Source organism: Nelumbo lutea, chromosome 6 (assembly GCF_056320005.1).
Source record: "Nelumbo lutea isolate HS-2025 chromosome 6, American lotus-T2T, whole genome shotgun sequence".
NCBI lineage: Eukaryota > Viridiplantae > Streptophyta > Magnoliopsida > Proteales > Nelumbonaceae > Nelumbo > Nelumbo lutea.
In genome coordinates, this window is record NC_142689.1 from 69,578,500 (window position 1) to 69,601,143 (window position 22,644).

General features: G+C 38.9%; 1 protein-coding gene and 1 long non-coding RNA gene across 3 annotated transcripts; one reads left to right on the plus strand and one right to left on the minus strand.

The window, feature by feature from the left end:
* Positions 1–4,228: 4,228 nt before the first annotated feature.
* Positions 4,229–6,477, plus strand: LOC148849512 (uncharacterized). The gene is made up of 2 exons (XR_016100453.1): positions 4,229–5,651; positions 5,743–6,477. It is a non-coding gene; the product is annotated as an uncharacterized LOC148849512 (long non-coding RNA).
* Positions 6,478–14,912: 8,435 nt separating this feature from the next.
* Positions 14,913–21,833, minus strand: LOC148849513 (putative serine/threonine-protein kinase PBL21). Of its 2 annotated transcripts, XR_016100190.1 has the most exons (5): positions 21,516–21,833; positions 21,050–21,239; positions 17,809–18,200; positions 16,416–16,852; positions 14,913–15,153 (listed from the first exon to the last, which is right to left on the minus strand). XR_016100190.1 is itself a non-coding variant. In XM_088948042.1 (4 exons), the coding sequence occupies exons 2-4, from the start codon at positions 21,168–21,170 to the stop codon at positions 16,565–16,567; spliced, it is 801 nt and encodes a 266-aa protein (XP_088804168.1). In that variant the 5' UTR covers positions 21,171–21,239; positions 21,516–21,699; the 3' UTR covers positions 16,139–16,564. The 2 variants fall into 2 exon arrangements, 1 of the variants encoding a protein (XP_088804168.1); XM_088948042.1 differs by lacking the exon at positions 14,913–15,153 and having other exon boundaries at positions 16,139–16,852; positions 21,516–21,699.
* Between the last annotated feature and the right edge of the window lie 811 nt (positions 21,834–22,644).

Here is a 22,644-nt window from a genome sequence, read left to right on the forward strand (position 1 = left end):
GGGCATATTGTCAGTTCGGCAAATATGCCAGTTCGGGAGAAAGAACAACCAACACTTAACCAAAAGATTGTCCATTCCATTGCAAGATAAGGAAGAGTACATTTGAAAAAAAAAAAAAAGATGTTCACAAGCTCAGAGCTACTTCTTCCTCATTAGAAGGCACTTCAACGACACGCGAAGGTCCTACCTCACCCTCGGAATCCGGCTCGCCATCAGCAGCGTTGGCCATCTATTGAGTTATCGCGAAGTGGATATGGCACTAATATTGAGCTCGGGGTACGTGTTCCGGATCATCCACCGGCTCAGTTTGAATCCCCTTCTGTAAGAATCCACTATCAGGTCGTCAAAGCGCGGCGAGGCGATGTAGTCATCAACGACCTTCTTCTTAGCATCTTCGATGCCTTGGGAAAAGATCTGCGTTTTCTCCCTTATGTCCTCCTGAAGGTATTCGACCTGATGCTGCAGGTCCAACCTTACGTCTGCCATATGCTTCACAACCACCCCCATGGCCTCGGCATCCCTCTAAGACCTCGCTTTCCTGGCCGTAGCAACGCGAGCAGCCTCCTTGATAGCATGAGCAGCCGCCTCAGCAGCTCGGGTGGTCACCTCGGCGGCACGAAAAGCCTCTTCGGCAGCTCGCGCCTACCTCGAGCTCCTCTCCATCTGGGCCACTAAGGCGTGAATAGAATATTTCACCTACCAAAAGGAACAAGTGATTAAGAGAACGACAGCAAGAATAAAAACAAAGAGGACCGACAAGAAATTTGACTCACCACCATAGCATGAGTTGCGGCACAACAAGCGATCTGGTTCAAGGGAAGATCGCGCCGCGATCTCCTCGGGGAAAGTGGCCTCCCTACTCTTCTGAAGAGCGTAGTTCTGTGACAGCACACTCCTGAACTCCCCTTGAGCTCCCGAGCCCGAGGGCCCAGCTCGCGTATGAGCAGACCTAGAGTAAGCGGGAGCACTAGAGTAGGCGGGAGCACCGGTGTGAGTTGTCTCGGCATAAGGGGCCCTTGTCTCTTCCTGCATTGAAGGAGCCACCTCGGGCTCCCTGGGCCGATCCTCTGACGTGTAGTCTGAAACTTGAGGCTCCGCATCCTGGGGCAGTTAGGTACGAGTTCGCTTGGCGACCCGCTTCCTCCTCTTCATGCCTTGGAACAGGTGCCCACCGCGAGTCCTCTCTGAGTCCATCACACCTGCAAAAATGAGTTCGGCATCAGAAAAAAAAAAGCGAAAGAACAAAGCGAAACAAGAAACCTCTGAGCAAGGAACCTACCCGAACTAAGGTCGGCCGCAATAAGCTTGGCCTCCATTAGGTACTGATGACATTTTAGCCCTAGTCGTGCCCATTGCTGGAGGCCCTTCACCGTCTCTTTATCAAGAGTGACACCAGAATCGGGGGTGGCCTCCCCCCACCAGGTCTGAAAAGGCCACCCTTGTGCACTTCGCACTCCGAAGTAGTCCTGCTTCCACGCTGGGACCTTGTTGGGAAGTTCGTGCAAAAGCTTAAAACCCGGGCGAGGAGACAGGTAATACGTCCACCTACTCTCGGGAAGAGGACCTGCTTGTTTCTTGAGCATTAAAATTGAGGAGAATATCTCCAAGTCTAAAGGGAAGCCCTGTTCGCAAAAAATAGAGTTCGGATGAAGCTGGCCAACAGTAATGCCGAAGTGGTTTATCACCTCGACAAGAAGGGGGTGGAAAGGCAATCGCAGCCCCGCAGCGAGTTGCTCCTGAAATATCACGATCTCATCAGGACCGTGTTCCCAAGGAAAGCTACCTGAAGGAATGAAATAGGTGTACCCCCCAGGCAAATTGTAATAGATAATAAGAGATTGGAGGCCCTCGGGCATCATGGTCGAAGGACCAAACCTATCTAGCATCCGACCTCGACGAGAGGTAGACGCCAAATTGCCCGAAGCGGCTCGGCCTACGGGTTCAAACCCGTCCTCAAGTTCCACCTCAGGTTCACTAAGGCCATCGGGGGATGCGACTCGGTTCATAGAACCTACATCAGACCCACTTGAAGAACTGTCTGAGCTATCCAAGCTAGACATCGAGGAGAAAAGGTGGATTCCAGGAAAGTACTCACCCGAAAAAAGGTTTGAAGACTCCGGAAACTGGAACAAGCAAAAAGCCTTGAACGCGAACTAAAAAGCCTAGACGTGAGCTGAAAGGCCTGGAGGCGAGCTGAAACTTGGACATGAGCTCAAGAAGCAAAACGCGGAAGTGACAAAGCGACTGGGGTCCCCTACTATTTATACCCACAGTAACCGAGAACCAACAGTGAAGATCAAGGCCAAATGCCGGTGCACGTCTTCCTGAAACTGACGAAACGTCGGTGCATGTCTTTCTGAAACTGACAAAACGCCGCACACAACTGACAGAACGACCAACGCACGTCTCCTCTCCTTTTGAAACGGCAGCGGCACGTATTTTCAAAATCGAAAAGACCTGCTGTCACGTCTCCCAGCGGCGCGCTTTTTTGAAATTCGAAATAAGTGTGCACCACCACGTTTGTCAGCATTCGTAAGCAGGTAGGCGCGTCTCCCGCCTTTTTGGTGCTTGAGAAACCTGAAGGACCCTGACAACACACCTCGCGCTATCATGATTCGAAGTAAAGGACAAATCCACCTGCCACCTCGCGAACTCCCCGCGCCAGGGCAAGACCCTTAACACGAGGAGTGGGGGGCAATTGATGAAGGAAGATTTGGCCCGACCTCGTAATTATGCAACACGTGGCAAAGGCAACAACTCGACACAAACAGTGCGCAAGCAAGAGCACTAAAGGGAGGAACCAGCGGTCCGAACTCCTTACCAGCAGTCCGAACTCCCTATTGGGAACCCGAACTCTCCTTTAGGCCCCGAGCCAAACCCGAGGTGGCTTGCCCTATGGAAATTCGGAACACACCTCCGAACTGGCTTGCCTTATAGCAGTTCGGGACACCCCTCACTGAACTGGCCTGGCTTAGCAGTTCGATACACACCACACCAAACTGGCCTGCCTTATAGCAGTTCGGGACACCCCTCACCGAACTGGCCTGCCTTATAGCAGTTCGGGACACACCTCACCGAACTGGCCTGCCCTATGGCAGTTCGGGACACGCCTCTCCGAACTGGCCTGCCCTATGGCAGTTCAGGACATACCTCCGAACTCAAGACTTCACCTCACTCACCACTCCAACACTTCACCTCCAGGACGCCAAACAGAACAAACTGTACCATGCCTGACACCGAGGAAGTTCGTATCTAGGGGCGGCGCACCTGATTGACTTGGGATCTGACGCTTGACGGTCGCACTTCAAACGGCCACCTGCCACCACCACCTAACACTGCCATCTCCAGTTATAGAGACGGCTACGACAAGGAGCAATGGCAGTTCTGTCCCAGTAGAAATGATGACACCCGAACCGACAGAAACACAAAAGTAATCATACCCGACCTGACAGAGGCCTCGGAGTGAGTGCGCGAAGTGGTTATAAAAAGGCCCCATACCCCCAACAACAAGGTATGTGAACTTTGCGCCATCTGGTCTTTATCTTGCCTTTGAGAGAATACTAACTTGAGCTTCGGAGTTATCTCACCGGGTTCCCCCCGGAGTTCCCTCATCTTCTCCGTTTTAGGCTCCCCATTACTCCAGTCAGAGACCAGATCGTTGACAGTTAGGACCGGCCGGATTGCGCACCATCACTAATAATCAAATTTATAGCATTTGTTGGGAAACATCCACCAAGGCAAAAAAGATTACTTTAAGTATAAAAATCATGTTGTTCTAATAAGTAATTGAGGTTCACATAATGGTTAATTAATTAGTGAGTCAAGCAAATGACTTGGGTTCAAAACTTCTTACCTTTGGCTTGTGATTTTTAACAAGCTATTTGACTTAAATAATATTTAATGACATATTAAATGCTGTAAATAAAGGTAACTTAAATGAGCATTTAATTAAATTATATAAGCATAAGGCTTAATTAAAATTGAAATTAATGAGAGAGAAGATATAAATTAAGTTTAAATTTAAAAAGTTGATATAAATTAAAATTGATATTATTTTATAAAAATATTACTTTTTATTAATATCCTGCAAAAAGTTGCCCTTATTTGCTAAAATATAGGTCAAATTACAAATACCGCATGTACTATGGGGCCTATGACAAAGACCCCCTTGTACTTTGTTTTGTGACAAAAACCCCCATATACTATGACCGTGAGACAAATACCCCTTTCTATAAGTCTTGTTTGAAATCTGCCATTGTAATATTTTTTAATCCCCATACTACCCTTATAATTTCTATTGAGAGAAAAACACTGTTCATCTTCCCCGACCTCACACCAGCGGAATTCCGAAGTCCTCTCTCTCTCTCCTCCGATCTCTCTTCTTCCCCTTCCCCTTTCTCTCCTCCCCTTTCTTCTTCCCGGAGAAAAACATACCAAATATTAAGCATGAAACCCAGTCCCAACACCATCATAGTTGATCCAGTGATTGCCGTCGATTATGCTGTGAACGTCATAATAACGAAATAAAAAAGGTGGCTTCTTTCTATACCACCACCAACTAACCTTCTCCTTAAATTCATTTGTTGGTCAATCATCTCTGCTGCCAATTTGCCATTTGCTTCTTCTCCCCTCTTTCCTCTCTCTCTCTCTCTCTCTCTCTCTCTCTTTCTTATAAAAACTCCAAAATTCAGCTTCTCAATTGAGCAAGCCATAAGGGTAGAATTTTCCAGACTCGATAATGGAGGTGGTGATATTGGCACCACCCAGCGACATGGATTTCATCTTCGACAGCTCCTGCTCTTCCCCCTATATCAGCGCTCCTTCCAGCCCCAAACATTTTGGTGAGTTCTTTAGCGCTCCCACTCGTCCTACTAGGGCCGCTGCAATCTATTGTGGCTTCAGACTTCTCCATCACCAACGGCATCGGAAGCAGGGGTGGCTCTTCTTCGGTTATCTCATTTGACTGGGAACAGAAGCTTGGGAAGTTGAAATCCAGCGACACTCAGAATGATGATGACGACTTCGCATTTGATTTCAGTGGTCAGATAGAGACAGCTTCGCTCACTGCCGATGAATTCTTCGAGGAAGGCGTCATTAAACCTTTAACACTTCCTCCTTGGTTACAATAGGTTCCTAGTGGAGTTGATGAGTTTGCTACTCAGAAGAGCATCGTTTTGTCGCCGAGGTCCCCAAGATCACCTATCTCGAAGGGGAAAAGGATAATCTGTGAAGCGTTGTCCCCGCGACACAAGAAAGACTTCGGCTCGTTCGCAGCTACAATAGAGCAAGTGCGTAAAGGATCAGAACGCGATCGAGGGAGAGAAAGGTTCTCTAGTTCGAATTCCGGCCATAGGGGTACCCGATCGCTGTCGCCTTTCAGAGTTTCTGCGTTCGCATGGGAATGGAGGCTGAAAGATTTCCTGTTGTTTCTAAGTGCTTCAGAAGGTCGAGTGGCGGAATCATATATAGATATTGTTTTTTTTTTTGATATTTTTTCTGATTTCTGCTATTTTATTTCTTCTTTGATTTTTTTTTCTGATTTATTTTATCCATAAATTTGTTATCTATGGATGGTCAGATGTCATCACCAATCACCTTCTTCAACTCCACAAATTTCGCCGATTAATCTCAACCCCAATATATCTCTCCCTGTAACCAATCTCTCTTGAGATTTTCTTCATCTCCATTATTTTTCCTATAAAATATTTTAGTTATGTACTTCATTTTTTCTGTTTTTTTTAGTTCATGTGGCCGGATTTGCGCCTGCTCCGACTCCGGCAACAAACTGTGGCGGCAGCGATATGCGGTGGAAGAATGGTTCAGAGCCGAAGAAGAAAAGATTAAAAGAAAAAGATTTCTTGGAGACAACTCCCAGATATCCTCGGTGGATTTCTTGCAAACACGGTTGGTTTCCACAGGTTTGGGGTTGTCCCTGGATGATAGGCATAAGGCTTCTTTAGGTAATTCACCTCTTTTCTCGCTCCTCGATGACGATATCGATGGGGAATTGCAGAGGCAAGAGGCAGAGATGGATCGATTCATCAAAGTTCAGGTCTACCTTCGTATTCGATTTTTTCCCAATTCTCGAGCTTCCGGTCAACCAACAGCTCCGGTTCGAGGAGAAGAGGGCAAGTTTCAGCTCACGAGTTGCATCTGAGTTGAAGAAAATACCTTCTTGCCGTACAAACAGGGTTTTTTGGGGAGAGAAAGGGGAAGGGGGAGAAGAGAGATCGGGGGAGAGAAAGGGAGAGAGAGGGAGGACTTCGGAAGTCCCCGCCGCTGCAACAGCTACCCTACTGCTGCTCGTGTTGTGAGGAGGGTAATATGGGAATTAAAAAATATTGCGATGCAGATTTCAATGAAAGATTAACAGAAGCTTTGTCTCATGGTCATAGTACAGAGGGGTTTTTGTCACAGACCCCATACTATGGGGGTCTTTTGTAATTTATGAAGTAAAAACTACCATTCTCGTCTCTCCATCGGTGTAAAGTTAGTTCTCCCAGTAATATCTCTCCAAATTTCTCCGTCTCAACCCCGTTGTTTCAATCTTCATCAATGCCACTGCTTCTCCATCATCCATATGGAGAGTGTGACTCTCTCTCTCTCTTTCTCTCTCTTTCTCTCTCTTTCCAAGAACAACTGTAATTGTGGCAGCCACCATGACCTTAATTGTCTGATTGCAACACGACCACAGCTGTGGTCGCTAGGTGGCCACCACGATGCAATGTCCAAGATTTCAAGGTGGAATCATTCAGTCAATGTCCAAGATTGGGTAATGTGGCAGCCACCATTACCCAATCTGGACGCTCCTATCCGGTGGTGGCTTAGCTTCTAATAGACGATGAATGTGGAGAATCTACATAGAAAGAATCTGAGAACCCGGGGGTGCTTATCTGGCGAGGTCGCTCCGATGCTTAAATCGGTATATGCGATCTGAGAATAATTAGAGAGCAAGAGAGCTAGTGAGCAGTAAAATACGCGTACCTTGGGCCCCGGGAATGAGGCCTTTATATAATGGAGTCATCGCGAGCTTTACAAAGTAGTTTCGAGATCTTTGCCATGATAGAATTTGTTTCCGCGTTATCTGGAGATAACGTTATCAGTTGATAAGGCTAATCACTTCTGCCTGGACCGGACGAGAAGATATGCTTAGCTGTTACGAGGCGTGATCCCGCAGAATTCAGTGAACCGTTGGAGTGACTTTCGGGATTATATCGAGGGCAGATTGGCATGCCCGAGCTGGTTTCCCCTCGAACTGATGTTCTCGAGCCAAGGTTTGTACACCTCGAACTGAACGAGGTGCTGGTGTTGCGACCTGGTACCGAGGTGCCCTTAGCTCGGGGTGATCTTAGCTCGAAGAATATTAGTTCGGGGTAGTGGAGTATTACTTTGTGGCGAGCTAGCTATGCCGAGTTGTCACCTATGTCGAGTCACATCCACGTGTCCCCTTATTATGAGGTCGGGGCAAATCACCATCCATCAACAACAACGTGGCTTGGATTAGCAGAAAAGAAGCTCCAAATTTCTATCATAAAATTGGAGTCACATATGCTACAAGTTTTGATCCCAAAGCCAGATTTCGTCTAGAAATTGATTTTCCATGGGTTTTCCTGTTATCAAATTTCATCTAAAAATCCTACAAAGCTGTTGTTCTTTCTCCTGTTTTTCCTTTTAATTTCTTGCAAATATTTAACACTAATTCATTATTCATCATTCATCATAGAAAAATAGGGGTTCTTGTTCTATGATGAAAATGAAAGCATTTAATCCCAACTGCGGCTTAGGCTTTTGAAGATCATACTCAATTGTGGAGTGAAGGAAAGAGGAGAGAAATTGAACAATCAAAGTCTTAAGCAATGCTTGTAAAATGAGTATTAAACCGATTTACTTTTTACACTCAAAATCTGACCGTTATTAAACTCTATCGGTGTAATTTTGTATTTACACCCAAGGGTTAAGGTATCGATACGATACTCTTGATATGGAGCGTATCGTATCCATATCCATGACCATGGATATAGGATACGCTACAACTGGATACGTATCCCATGAGTCATGCATATCGGTATGATATGCCTCCACACCGGGTTGTACCGCATTGTATTGGTGAATACGATCCGATACACACCAATACGGAGGTGTATCCATGTTTAATTTGACAAAATTGTACATTGAGTACTTTTGGATTTTTTTTCATCTTTAATACAAGTTAAAAATAGTATTATAAATACTGAAATAAATAATTTAAGATTTAATTTTTCAATAAATTTAATAAAAACTAAAAATTATAAAAACAATATATTTCATCTACCTTAGTTGATTTATATATTTTATTTGACACATAATTATATGTTAAAAATGAAAATAAAGTTGTTATTTAAAAAAAAATAGTTACTATATAAAAATACTAAATAAATAAAATTTCCCAACAAAATTAATGGAAAACAAAAAATTATAATTATAAAAAGTGAAACGAATAATTTAAGATTTAATTTTCCTTAAAGATTTAATAAAAACTGAAAATTAAATATAATTTATCTTATCTACCATAAATGATTTATTTGTTTTAGTTTACAATTAATAAAAATATTATATGTTAAAAATGAAAACATGTTTACTATTTTAAAAATAGTTGCTATTTAAATAAAATACTAAATTAATAAATATCCCCAAAAATTAATAAAAATTGAAGATTATAATTATAAAATTGAAAGAATGATAATTATTGTACAATGTTTGAATGTTCTAGAGTCCGAGTACTGTTTATTATAATATTTCTCTTCATATAACCTATTAAAGTATGCATTTCTCATGTCTTTATATCTTCTTTTTTTTATATATAGCAAAAGATGAACTACACAAGCTCGAAGTTTTTTGATAGCAAAAGAGTTTTGAAGTTCACCCCGGATGGGAACTTCTTTGTTAAATCGGTCATGTCTTTATATCTTATTCACAAATAATTCAACTTTTGGTTTAATATTATTAATGTATTTATGTGATTTGTATGCATTTCACTAGTGTATCCAAATGTTACTATATCTTTCATTCATATTAATGCATTTTCAAAATATATCTATATCCATATTCGACTTATCCAATATGATACATGTTGGGTGTAGGTCCAGCCCATATGGAAGGACCCACCCCACCTTCATTTGCTCCCAAAAATTGAGCCGTAGAGTGGAAAAAATGCTTCCACCTTTTAGTTTTTTGGCATCAAGTTTGTAACCACCTAACAGAGAAAAAACGAAAAAAAAAAAACATAAAACCGAAAGGGTTTTTTCTAATTCTTTGAGTTTTGTGAAGAAGAGGAAAAAGCTAGCTCTTATTCCATTCAAGATCAAGTTCGGAAGTGCCTTTCAAGCCTGTTCTTGATGATATTAAGTGCTGGAGTTAAGAATCCCACTCCAGTTCAGATTTGGTGATTCTTCTCACTTTCTCTACTTTTTAGTTTAGATTTACAACAACTTGGTGAGATCTAAACCTCTGTTTGTGTTGTATCCACTTTACACTTGGTGATGTTAATGTTGTTCTTGTGAGCAAAGGATTATTTTTTTGATGTTTGCAAGCCTCTAGTTGCAACTAGAGAAGACTTTTGTACCCATTAATTTCTGAATTAGTGGAAGACTTTTATGGACCATAGGTCCCGTGGTTTTTTCCCAATTTTGGGGCTTTCCACGTAAAAATTCTGGTGTGCTATTGTATGGTGATTGTTATCTGTTTTTTTTTTGTTACTTGGCTGAATCGTTTACTTGTTATTATTGTTGGCAAACCCATTTTGACACACAAATTTGGGGGAAAGGTTCTTGCTGTCCTAGGATTGGTTTTACATTCATTTCTGCTACTATAGTGTAACTTGCCCAATAGTGGTATCAGAGCCATGTTGGCTGAATTTAATTGTTTGTGTTGATACAAATGGAGGAATCCTTGGGTGTTATGATAAAATTGACTTCATCGAATTATGCAATTTCAAAACCCAGAATGGAGGGCATTCTTTATTGTAAAGATTTGTACATACCCATAAGTGGTGATAAAGTAAATTCAAGTGACAAGTCATGTGATGAATGGGGAATCATGCATAAGAAAACTGTAGGCCAAATCTGATAGTGGATCGACCACAGTATTTTTCACAATGTTGCACAAGAAACTAGGGTTGATGTTTTATGGAAAAAATTAGAGTCTATGTATAAAAAGAAAACAGGTTTAAACAAAGTTGTCTTGATTTGAAAACTAATACACTTGAAATATAAAGATAGGACTAATATGTCTGAACATTTGAGTGATTTTCAATCTTTGATAAATCAATTGACTACCATGAAATTGAATCTGGATGATGAAGTGCAGGCCTTGTTGTTACTTAGTTCCTTGCCTGACAGTTGGGAAACCTTGGTGGTTTCAGTCAGTAATTCAGCCCCTAATGGTATAGTAACCATTGACACAGTCAAAGATACTTTGTTGAATGAAGAATCCAGGAGGAAAGAATAAGGGACTTACTTAGAATCCCAAGCTCTTGTGACAGAAAAGAAAGAAAGACAGGAAAAAAGTAAGAGCAGAGGTCCCCGTAACAAAAATGTTAAACTAGAGGAAGGTCTAGGTCCAAGAAAAATATCATTTGTCATCACTGTAATAAACCAGGACATTACAAAAATGAATGCAGAGTCTGGAAAAGAGAACAAGCCAAAGGAAAAGGTGAATGCAAGAAAGAAGAAAAAGATACTACAGTTGTTGCAGCCGAGGGTGATGTTGTTATTGTTTGTGATGATAATTATATCAACTTTGCATGCCTAGACAGTGATTGGGTGATAGATTCGGGTGCTTCTTTTCTTGTTACTCCCGATGGTGAATTTTTCACAACTTACACTACAGGTGATTTTGGGCATGTTCGTATGGGGAATGCTAGTGCATCCAAGATTGTTGGCATGGGAGACATTTGTCTAGAGAGTAATACTGGTTGCAAATTAATTTTGAAGAATGTTAGACATGTTCCTGATATCCACCTAAATCTGATTTCCACTGGTAGGTTAGATGATGAAGGTTATGCAAACACCTTCAATGATGGAAAATGGAAGCTCAGTCGGGGTTCACTTATTATGGCAAAGGGAAAGAAGCACAATACCATTTATGTGATGCAAGCAAGGTTGAGCAAAGGAGAGGTGAATGCAGTTCATGATTCATCCATTGAGCTTTAGCACTAGAGACTTGGACATTTGAGTGAAAAAGGGATTCAGATACTTTCCAGAGATAATCTTCTTCATAATGTGAAAAGTATGTCTCTTGAAACATATGTATATTGCTTAGCTCACAAATAGAGTAGAGTTGCATTTCATAAATTTCCTCCATCTAGAAAGCCTCATGTTTTAGATTTAGTTCACACTGATGTTTGTTACACGAAAGAAATATCTCTTGGTGGTGCATTATATTTTGTGACATTTATTGATGACCACTCCAGAAAAGTGTGGACATTTGCCTTGAAATCTAAGGATCAGGTGTTGGATGTTTTCAAGTATTTTCATGCCAAGGTTGAGAGAGAAATAGGGAATAAGTTGAAGTGCATCCGATCAGATAATGGTGGTGAATATAGGGGTCCTTTTGAAGAATATTGTAGGATCCATGGTATCAGGCTTGAGAAAAGTATTCCTAAGACTCCTCAACACAATGGAGTAACAGAGAATGAACAGAACAATTGCTGACATAATCAAATGCATGTTCTCTCATGCCAAGTTACCTAAATCCTTTTGGGGTGAGGCTATCAGACTGCAGTTGACCTCATCAATATTTTTCCTTCAATTCCTTTGAATGGAGATACTCTTGAAAGAGTTTGGACAGGGAAAATTATATCATATAGTCATTTGAAAGTGTTTGGTTGTAGGACATTTGTTCATATTCCTAAAGATGAAAGATCCAAGGTTGATGACAATGATAAACAGTGCATCTTCTTAGGCTATGGGCACGAAGAGTTTGAGTATAGATTATGGGATCCAGTGGACAAGAAAGTGATCAGAAGCAGAGATGTTGTATTTCTTGAGAATCAAACAATTGAAGATATAAAGAAAATTGAGAAGCCAAAAATCTCTATTGATGTTCAATTAACTTGGATTCGGTTTTCCCACCTACAGTTGATGGTGATTATGGGGGAGTTGTACCAAATGAACGGGATGATACAGTTAGTAATAAAGCTCCTGTAAATGAAAATACAGAGGAAGTACAGAATAAACAGTACCTCCAGTTCCTTCACCACAAGTTCAGCTTAAAAGATCAATTAGAGAGAAAAGACCTTCCACTAGGTATCCTCCACATAAGTATGTAATGATGACAGATGGGGGAGAGTCAGAGACTTATCAAGAGGCTATGTCACATGACAAGAAAGATAAGTGGCTGAAATCAATGCAAAAGGAATTAAAATTCTTGCATGAGAATCACATCTATGATCTAGTGAAATTACCAAAGGGGAAAAGGGCACTCAAAAACAAAAGGGTTTATAAATTGAAATCTAATGAGAGTGGCTCATAACTAAAATGCAAGGCAAGGTTGGTTGTAAAGGGTTTCAATCACAAAAAGGGTGTTGACTTTGAAGCAATATTCTCTCTTGTGATGAAAATGTCTTCTATTCGAGTTGTACTTGGACTAGTTGCAAATTTAAATTTGGAAGTTGAACAGGTTGATGTGAAGACTGCCTTCATTCATGGTGATTTGGAAGAAAAAATCTATATGGAGCAACTAGAGGGATTCAAAGAAAAAAAAAAGAACATTTGGTGTGCAGATTAAAGAAAAGCTTGTATGGGTTGAAACAGGCACCAAGATAGTGGTACAACAAATTTGACTCCTTCATGGTTGATCATGGGTACACTATGACCACTTCAGATCATTGTGTATTTGTAAAGAAATTTTCTTATGGTAATTTCATTATTTTCTTGCTTTATGTTGATGATATGTTGATAGTTGGACATAATTCTAACAGGATTGATAGGTTGAAAAATGAGCTTAGCAAATCTTTTGCAATGAAGGACTTGGGACCAGTTAGATAGATTATTGGTATGGAGATCTCTCAAAATAGACAGAATGGAAAATTATGGTTATCTCAAGAAAAATATATTGAAAAGGTTCTTGAGAGGTTTAACATGAGTAATGCAAAACCAGTGACTACTCCACTTGTAGGTCATTTCAAGCTCAACACTAAACAATGTCCTACAAGTGAGAAAGACAAAGTTGAAATGAAGAAAATGCCTTATGCTTCGGCAGTTGACAGTTTGGTGTATGCTATGGTGTGCACGAGGCCAGATATTGCTTATGTTATTGGTATATTTAGTCGATTTCTCTCTAACCCCGGCAAAGAACATTTGCCAATAGTAAAATGGATATTCAGGTATCTTAGAGGTAATTCTTAGATATGCTTATGCTTCGAGAATAGTAAAGTCGTGTTGGATGGGTACACTGATGCAAACATGGCTGGTGATATTGATTCCCGAAAGTCCACTTCAGGATATTTAATGAATTTTGCAATGGGAGTAATTTCATGGCAATCCAAACTTCAAAAATGTGTTGCATTGTCTACTACAGATGTTGAATACATTGCAGCTACAAAAGCTTGTAAGGAGATCCTATGGTTAAAGAAGTTCTTATAAGAATTGGGCATGAAGCAAGAATCCCACTCTTGATTATTCCATTCAAGATCAAGTTCAAAGGTGCCTTTCAAGCCCATTCTTGATGATATTACGTATTGGAGCTAAGAATCCCACTCCATTTCAAATTTAGTGATTCTTCTTCCTTTCTCTACTTCTCAATTTAGAGTTACAATAACTTGATGAGATTTAAACCTCTGTTGTGTTGTATCCACTTTGCATTTGGTAATATTAATGTTGTTCTTGTGAGCCAATGATTATTTCCTTGATGTTTGTAAGCCTCTAATTGCAATTAGAGAAGACTTTTGTATCCATTAATTTCTGAATTAGTGAAAGACTTTTACAGACCATAGGTCCTGTGGTTTTTCCCCAATTTTGGGGTTTTCCACGTAAAAATTCTGGTATGCTATTATCTGATGATTGTTATCTGTTTTTCTGTTACTTGGCTTAATTGTTTACTTGTTATTATTGTTGTTGGTAAGCCCATTTTGACACAAATTTGGGGAAAAGGTTCTTGCTGTCCTGTGATTGGTTTTACAATCATTTCTGCTATTATAATATAACTTGCCCAACAATATCCGATACCGATACTTTGATCCTTATTTACACTACAAACAAATGCAGCCCAAGTGAAAAGCGAACAAATCATTTAATTCAGTCACTTAAGCCATTATAAAACAACCCTTGGGATTCAACAGTGGATCATGTAAACAAGTCGGATCTGCTGCCCACAATACTCTATAGCTTCACATCGGGAACATCTCATTTGTCACGGGGAGATGATCTCGATGTACAGTTGTGTCCAGTGGGTACATGCGAGTAGCAGATCCGATCATCCGAGCTCCATGTAAACGACATCTACGTGTTGAATGGGAGCATGTACCAGTACCAATACCATTCCACTTTCAAAGAAGGTCAAGGCTCAAAACCTCCTAGTTGAGTTGTGTAGACTGTAGAGTTGTTTCGACTTTCAACCAGTCATTGACCCAGCCGGTCAGATTGGTGATTCGATCACAATCCTGCTGTGACTCCAGTCAACTGTCCGTCAATCCACATGGTTGAACTATTGATCCATCTGATCCATTCAATGTTACTGTTTTTTTTTTTTGTATTTTTAAATATAGTTTTTTCATAATAATAACATCGCAGGTTGACCCATTAACCCAGACGGTTGAACTGCTGACCTATTGACTCAGAGAAAAACGTTTCAACTTCTGGGCTGGGTTTTGGCTCAAATTCCGGCTAGTCATAAAAATCTAGCTTTCCCATCTTAACGTTCTCTCTGTACTACACTTGAAAGAAGCTAAAGACATTCTTAGATAGCTGAACAGGTTTCCTGAAGATGCAAACAAAAGTTGCATACATGCACACCCGAGAAACTTGATCTTTCCTCCCTATCCCAACATCCCCACCAAACATTCTCGTATAGATTATGTCCTGATTTCATCAGCCCAATCCATATGTTCATATACATATTCATATGTACATTCATTCTTATATGCATATTAATAAACATATACTGGGAACAGGTTTCCTGCAGATTCAAACAAAGGCAGAAATAAGCACTCAACTGCAAACTCAAGAAAAATTATCTAAAATACATACAGAACACATAAGTAAAACCAAATCAAACATGCTTATACTATATAGTACGCGGGAGATACGAGAAACAACTAAATAATCTAATAAGTGCAAAATTGTGTTTCTCAATGTTCAGTCATGTTCTAATACCAATAAAAGAAAAAAAACTCGGCCATGTTCCTTTCCTATGCCAAAATCAATTTACTTGGCTCAAGATGCAACAGAAATCCACTGATAAAGAAATGGAAACAATTTTGGTGTTTCTATCCCACGAAAGTGCATCCACAAACCCCAGAAGCTCATGGTAGTGGAACCAACAGAACATAGAAGCAGGAGAGGTCATATTTTTAAGTATCTGAAAAATACACAATGATCACACTTGGAGGATTATTACAGAGTGCAAAATTTCGGTACCTGCATTTTGGGTGTCGTGCCTTAGAGGTTATTTGGTTCTGGGGACAAATCCTGGATTGCTAAAGGCATCCAGGAGTTGGAAGATAGAAAGAAATAACCGATATGGAACAAAAACCTGTTACCCAACATTGTAATCTTCTATTGGTACACCGTACACATACTCTAGGCACATGGAACAAAATACCAAGCATACTACTGCATTATATACTAATGCACTCTATGTATAATTTCCTTAGAATACTGAAAGGGCAAAATAGGAAGGTTCTAATATGCACACATGTTCAATATATGATGCACATACCCTGTGGAAAGACAAGGAATCCCTATTTTTTGATAATAAATTACGACACAAGGATGCAATTATCTTTTCAAAAAGCACACTTTGACCTGTCATCACAAACTGTGTTTTCCCGAAAACTTCCCAAGAGGAAACCTAGGACTTGATTAAAGTAGAAGGATTAAGAAAAAGTTCCAGAAAATTTTATTGCTGAATGCTGTTCTGTCATTGAAATTTCTACCATATATACGATTTGATCAAACAAATACTTGAATATAAAATATAAATGTCTCTTTTCTATGTCACATCATATTTTATTATTTTTAATAAAGGGGGGACACCCCTAATTACTAATAAAAAAAGTAAATGTCTTAAAAGGAAAAAAGTACCCACATGTATTAACTCTATCGTTATAAAAAGAGGCTTCTTTTGTCTTTTCACTGGATATGTACACATATCTATCAAAAACAGGATTCACCACAATCCATAAGGGTGCAAAAAAGGACCCTCAGAAAAACCCTTACCTTTATCCTTCATGTTGATAGCAGCAAGGGGGGATTCCTTGTTTCTTCTCATAGGAATTTGGCTTCTGTAACAAACCAATGCAAAGGACCTTGTACAATTTACTTGTGCCTCCAGTTATCGAAACTGATCTAATTGTATGATAAAACCATTAAACAGATGTAGAATTCTTTCTAGAATTGGATTCCTGAGAAAATACATAACTATCTCGTTGTGAGGGAGATGATACTGGTGGGATGTCTGCTTTGAAAGGCTGAGATGCCAGATACTCAAGTGCAACAACAATATCACCAATGAGAGGGCGAAAAGTTGGCTGTTCCTGAAGGCACATTGCTGTTATGGCAATTGCATGGTGCAAACAACGGAGAGGGAATCGCCCTTGCAGCTGAGGATCAACTAACTGAACAAACTTCCTGCGGTCCTTAAAGAATGGCCGAGACTGAAAGACAGAAAATTCTGAAATTAACAAGTACACCTGGGATGCTTATGGATGCTGAAAGGTGCTAAATTTCGTTTTATGAAATATCTAGGAAAAATTAGAATTCATTCATTTCTGTGGCCTCATGTTTAACTTATGATAGCCCTGGAAAATGTTAAAACATCTCAAGACAAGGCTCCTAGATGGTATTTGGGAAGTATATCAGGAATAAAAATTTGAAATTGGATGAAATCTGCCTAAAATAGATGTTCAAACAACACACTGAGATCCACCAAAATCAAATAATGCCTTCAAAACTTTCCAGGAAGGGAGTCCACAAGAACAAAATACTAAGAAGTCAACAAAGGAAAGGCATCAAGCACTCCATGCATTTTCAAGTGTATGAAATTAGAAGCGTGAATGAAATAAAGGCAAGGCCTAATGAAATAATTATTGGATTGGATACTTCTTCCATACGTTTTAGGTCACATTTTATATCAATTTCCTTTTGCAAATATTCATGTAACTTACACATGGGAAATGGATGCTCATTGTAACCAGAGGGAAAGCACCTAATAAAACATATGATGCTTGCTACATAGTAACATAAAAGTTGGAAATGAGGCTTGCAACTGATTAGATTTTGACTAGACTAAATATAAAGGTTAAGACTTAAGATTGTTGACTACTTTGAGACATCTCAATTGCATGTTCTAAAGTACAGTATATACCAATTGTTGGTTGACATGAATATGGTGTATGGTGAAGATTCTGCAGTCCCCAAATCTCTTAGGAGTGAATCACAATATATTTACTCAAAGGAAAAGGATTCAAGGTGTGTTAATAATCTTTTCTTTTTCTTTTTCCTTTTTACTTTATTTCTCCTTCGTTTGCACAAGCAGTATAAAACATCTAAATATATAAAAATGGAAAAATCACCAAGAATAGAGGAAAATAAAAAGAATGACATATCTCACCCAAGAAACTAGATTCTGCTCTCCCTGAACCTTAGTGCAGTCGATGGCCTTCCTCCCTGTGATCAATTCCAACAGAACAACACCAAAACTATAGACATCAGATTTGAGTGTCAGCTTTCCACTCATGGCATATTCTGGGGCACAGTATCCATATGTCCCCATCACCCTTGTTGAAACATGAGTGTTGTCACCAACAGGTCCCAGTTTAGCAAGTCCAAAATCAGAGAGCTTAGGATTGAAATCATTGTCTAACAAGATGTTTGCTGATTTCAAGTCACGGTAAATAACAGGGGGGTTTGCTTTGCAATGCAGATACTCAAGGCCTCGAGCAGCACCAACGGCAATCTTCATCCGTGTGTTCCACTCAAGTGGTTCTTTGTTAGGAGTCAGATCTAAGAAGAAATACAAGAGGTTTGATTATAAGATGTACTAGAAATTTAAAATTGCAACATCTTACAAGCCAACCAATATGAAGTTGTCATTAACAGAAGCGTTTATGCTATCCCCACAAGTTGTCTGTCCACTCTTCCTCAAGGAGACAAGCTATGATGCCTAGATATAGATATCTACACAGACATGGATATGGGAAAAGGGGATACAACTATCCATATCTTAAAATCATGGACAAAGATATACGTATAGTATCCATACAATATGCTTATATAATGCTTTTGTATCTAATTTTTTAATCAAAGTGTCATTTCTTAAGACTTAAGTCATGTGAAGATTAATTAAATTTCTAACATATACAAATTTTCATTATAGTATGTTTGTTAAAACTTAACTATATACTTCAAAAAATTTATGTTATAGACTATATCTGAAAGTGTCCATGAAGTATTTAGTGTCATTTTGGGTATGCATCATGTTCAAACACTGGTAAGCTAGGCATGTACAGATATCTTGGTACAATAGCATATTGGGATATCAAATTACATTGGTAACTCTCCATTCTTCAATATGGGGTAGTTTAGACAATGAATGTAACAAGCCATGAATTTGATACATCATATTGGGCCATGTTTATTTATACAGTTTGCCACCCCTACATAAAAGTTAAAACTGGTGCTTTCTTAATCCTTCAGGGTATGGGAAGAAGTACCTAGTAAGTTTTATAAACTGTAGAATCTTAGAAAAGAAAAAAAAAAACCATAGTTTATTCTGGATCAAAATGCTTGCTAAAAGTCGACAGTGTAGATATTTTACCATGGTTCAAAATATATCAGTCCCTTGTAAAATAGAAGAATATTGTGAAGACAAATGAAAATTTGTAAATTTAAACTGTATTCTTAATTAGAGTAATTCTATATCCATGAGCCTTTGAGTAATAAATTACAAAATTTAAATAGGGGCCGAAGTGAAAAAAGTGAATTAGTGAACAACCTAAAACTATGTATAACTTCAAACACCCTGTTTATGTTTGTCTTCTTTACAGGATGTAAAGTGTCAAGGCTGGCGCATGTATATCTTTAGGTTTTTTATTCTTTTTCCTGCTGATTGCATGTGTATTATGTTTAGAAAACCAGATATGGCATTTTTTATCCTAATAGAGTGCAAAGGCAAGACAGGATACATGTAGCTGATCCCAAGTGGTTGGGTTAAGATGTTGAGCTGAGTGTTGATATGTGACATCTAATGTGTTTTATGAGTTTCTTTTACTAACGAGTTGTTGTTAAAAGCCCCTGTATAGATACTACTTGAATGTGCAAGAAGAGAAAGGACTATCGTAGTTTTCAGGGTGACACCTAGGCAAGAAGCATCCAGGGAAGGTCACCTCGGTTAATCACCTAGCTATTTTATGCACAAGCTATGAATTTTTTTATTTTGTTTACTATTTGAGATTATAATAATAAATACATATTATTAGATTGTATATTCATTTTGTGGGTTTATATAGTAGTTCTGTTTTTATAATTTTCTTATTTGTAGGGTTCAATCAACACACATGTTGGTGTATGCTATCTTGAACCCTAAGAGACTTCAAAACCTGAACTGATAGCAAGGAAAAACTTAAACAAAAAAACAGGGGATCAACCCTAGTATTTTCTGCATTTTCTTTTCTTCTTTTTATTCTCATGAATATGCTGATTTTTCTATGTTCCAATGTGAAGTTCATACTTTTATAAAGATTATGGATCACCACTTGGCTGCCAGTTGCTATGAAACCTAAGAAATTACCCTAGGATTTATGTTTTTATACTTGAAAAAAAAAAAAATCAATTGCCTAGGCAACTAGGCAACCCCCCCCCCCACCTAGCCACCTAGCCTTGTCTTTTAATTTCTCAATGCCACTCATTCCATTCTAAAAATTCTTTAAGTTCTAGCACATAATTCTGTACTTTTCCTAATATTTTCTTAAAAGAATAAAAGTTTTGCACCTTTCCAAATTTATCTTGAAATTTCCCTTTTTTTTTTTGAAGGACCTAAATTGGAATTGCAAAATGAATATATGTAGACTATAGAGGAACAGGTACTGAATAGGTGAGTCATTTCAAATTTCAATCACCAACAATGACTTGAATGTTAATAACAGCATTTTCTATCTATTCAAAGATAAAGCAATAAAAGACCTACCATGGTAGGGTATATATCCTATACAATTAAGAGAATATCACTGCTTATTGTACTTGTGGGACCATCTGCTGGTGGGTCTATGTGGACCCACCACTCTGCCACAGTAAGGGCAGGGATCACCATGAAGGATTGGATCCAAGATCCAAATTATCATATCTTCAAATGAGAGCTGATATACTAATAAAGCATTCATGTGACTTCTCTACCCATGAAGAAATATACATTAGAATAATCACTTTTTCTGAAAATATGTTCATTTATGAGAACCTAAAGGACCAAAACATGGAGAAGAGGATTCCTGCAGGGAAACAGGCATTATGATAGCAAGCATCACAATGATTTGTGCATGTTGATAACTTCCCCCCTCCCCATTTAAGAAGATCTGGAAAATAAACAACCTTGGAAATAATGCAGCAGTTATATTGATTTTTTTCCTGATTGGAGAATGGTTCACCTTGAGTTTCTCCACTTCATTGATGATCAATGTGAAAGTATTTGGTCAATGCCAGTGGACTATGACTAATCATTCAATCTTCTTATGCAAAAGCAATGAATGCAACAAGGAAAAACCTAGAATTGTGGGGCATGAAACAGATTCATAAAATATCCAGGCTATCAAAATTTAAATTAAAAAAAAAAAACCAAGTATTGTGGGCAAGAGAAATACCAAACAGATGATCTTCCAAGCTTCCCATCGGCATGTACTCATAAACCAATAACCTTTGATCGCCATCAGTGCAATATCCTATCAAGTTGACAAGATTGGAATGGTGCAAGAGGCTGAGCATAAGAACCTCAACAATAAATTCCTGATTCCCCTGAAGGCCATTTTGATCCAGTTGTTTGACTGCAACAATCTGATGAGAAAATTCAAAATACGAAAATAAGATCCAACCACCAGTTAAATTTCAATATATAGACAATCAATCCAACATGAAACAATAACATGAGAATGTGCAGTAAAGATCAATAGCACCAGGTCCTTTTCGAATAAAATTCAATGGTGCTAATGATGAAAGAAGTTTCTAATCAATTAGAATTCCTAGTAAAAATCACTCAGTGACTAAAGCAATAATGAAGAGAAGAAGGGTTAGAACTTAGAAGTGAAAGCTCAAACATGTCAAACAACTTGCCTGGCCTGTTTCCAAGCGCCCCTTGTAGACCCTCCCGAAACCCCCTTCCCCGATCAAATTAGTGGCCTTAAAATTTTTTGTGGCGGTGGCAACATTCTCCCCTCCCAAAAACAAAAGATAACAACCACTGACCAACCTTAGAAAACCAAACCACAGATCTTAAACTAAACAGATTCAGCTGCAACTAAAAGCTGAACAAAATACTGGTAAAAGAAAAGAAAAAAAAAAAGAAGGATACAAATATAAAAGTAAACAAGAAAATGCACTGTCAAGATTACGAAAAATAGTAAAAAACGAAAACTCTAGGAAGCATAACATAACTAGAAAGAAGTCGTGAAATCGACTGGTTCTATTTGTGTTTCAGGGGTAAGGCTAACACAACACTGCCACAGAGACTGGGAGAGAAATTGCGGTGGGTGTTTGTGTTTCTTTTCAAGGGCAGTTTTCTAGCTCCACTTTTAGCGGCTATTTTGTCGGTGTTCTCTTTTTAAAGTTTAATTTCTCTCTCTCTGTAATTACCTTTGATGATTGTTGCGAGTCGCTCTCAGTCCCCTCCCCGCCTCTCTCTCTCCCCTGGATTCTTAAGCATTTAAACATTTTTGGTGGGTAAAAGTTATAATTACCTTACTATCCTCTCTGTTTTTCTCAATTTTAAGGTGCCGTTTGGTAACTCTTGTTAGGAGGATCTTGTGAGTTGTGACAACCCAAATGGCTAATATACGTAAGCTTTTGAAGTCGCATCTAGCCAATCAAGGGCTGGCTCGTTGGTGTGTTAGGTGGATCAAATCCGCAACATTGTATTTGAAAACAATGTAAATGGAGTGTAAATCCCAGTTCAAGGTATTTGCATTCTAGTGAAGTCAAATAAGATGTAAAAGTACACATCAATAAAAAAGAGTAAATTTTGCATTGAACTCGGGTTTTGATAAAAAGAAGGCATATTCTTTATTAGAATTCGTGTTTACATTCATTATATCTAAAAGTCTATTTGATAAGAAGATACATTTGTTAGTGCAAAATTAATCCAATTTTATAATTTATATGAAAAGTTTACACTTTACATTTTTGCATTCATGCTTATTTGCATCATTTCCAAATGAAAAAAAAAGTATGGGGAGAATTATTAATG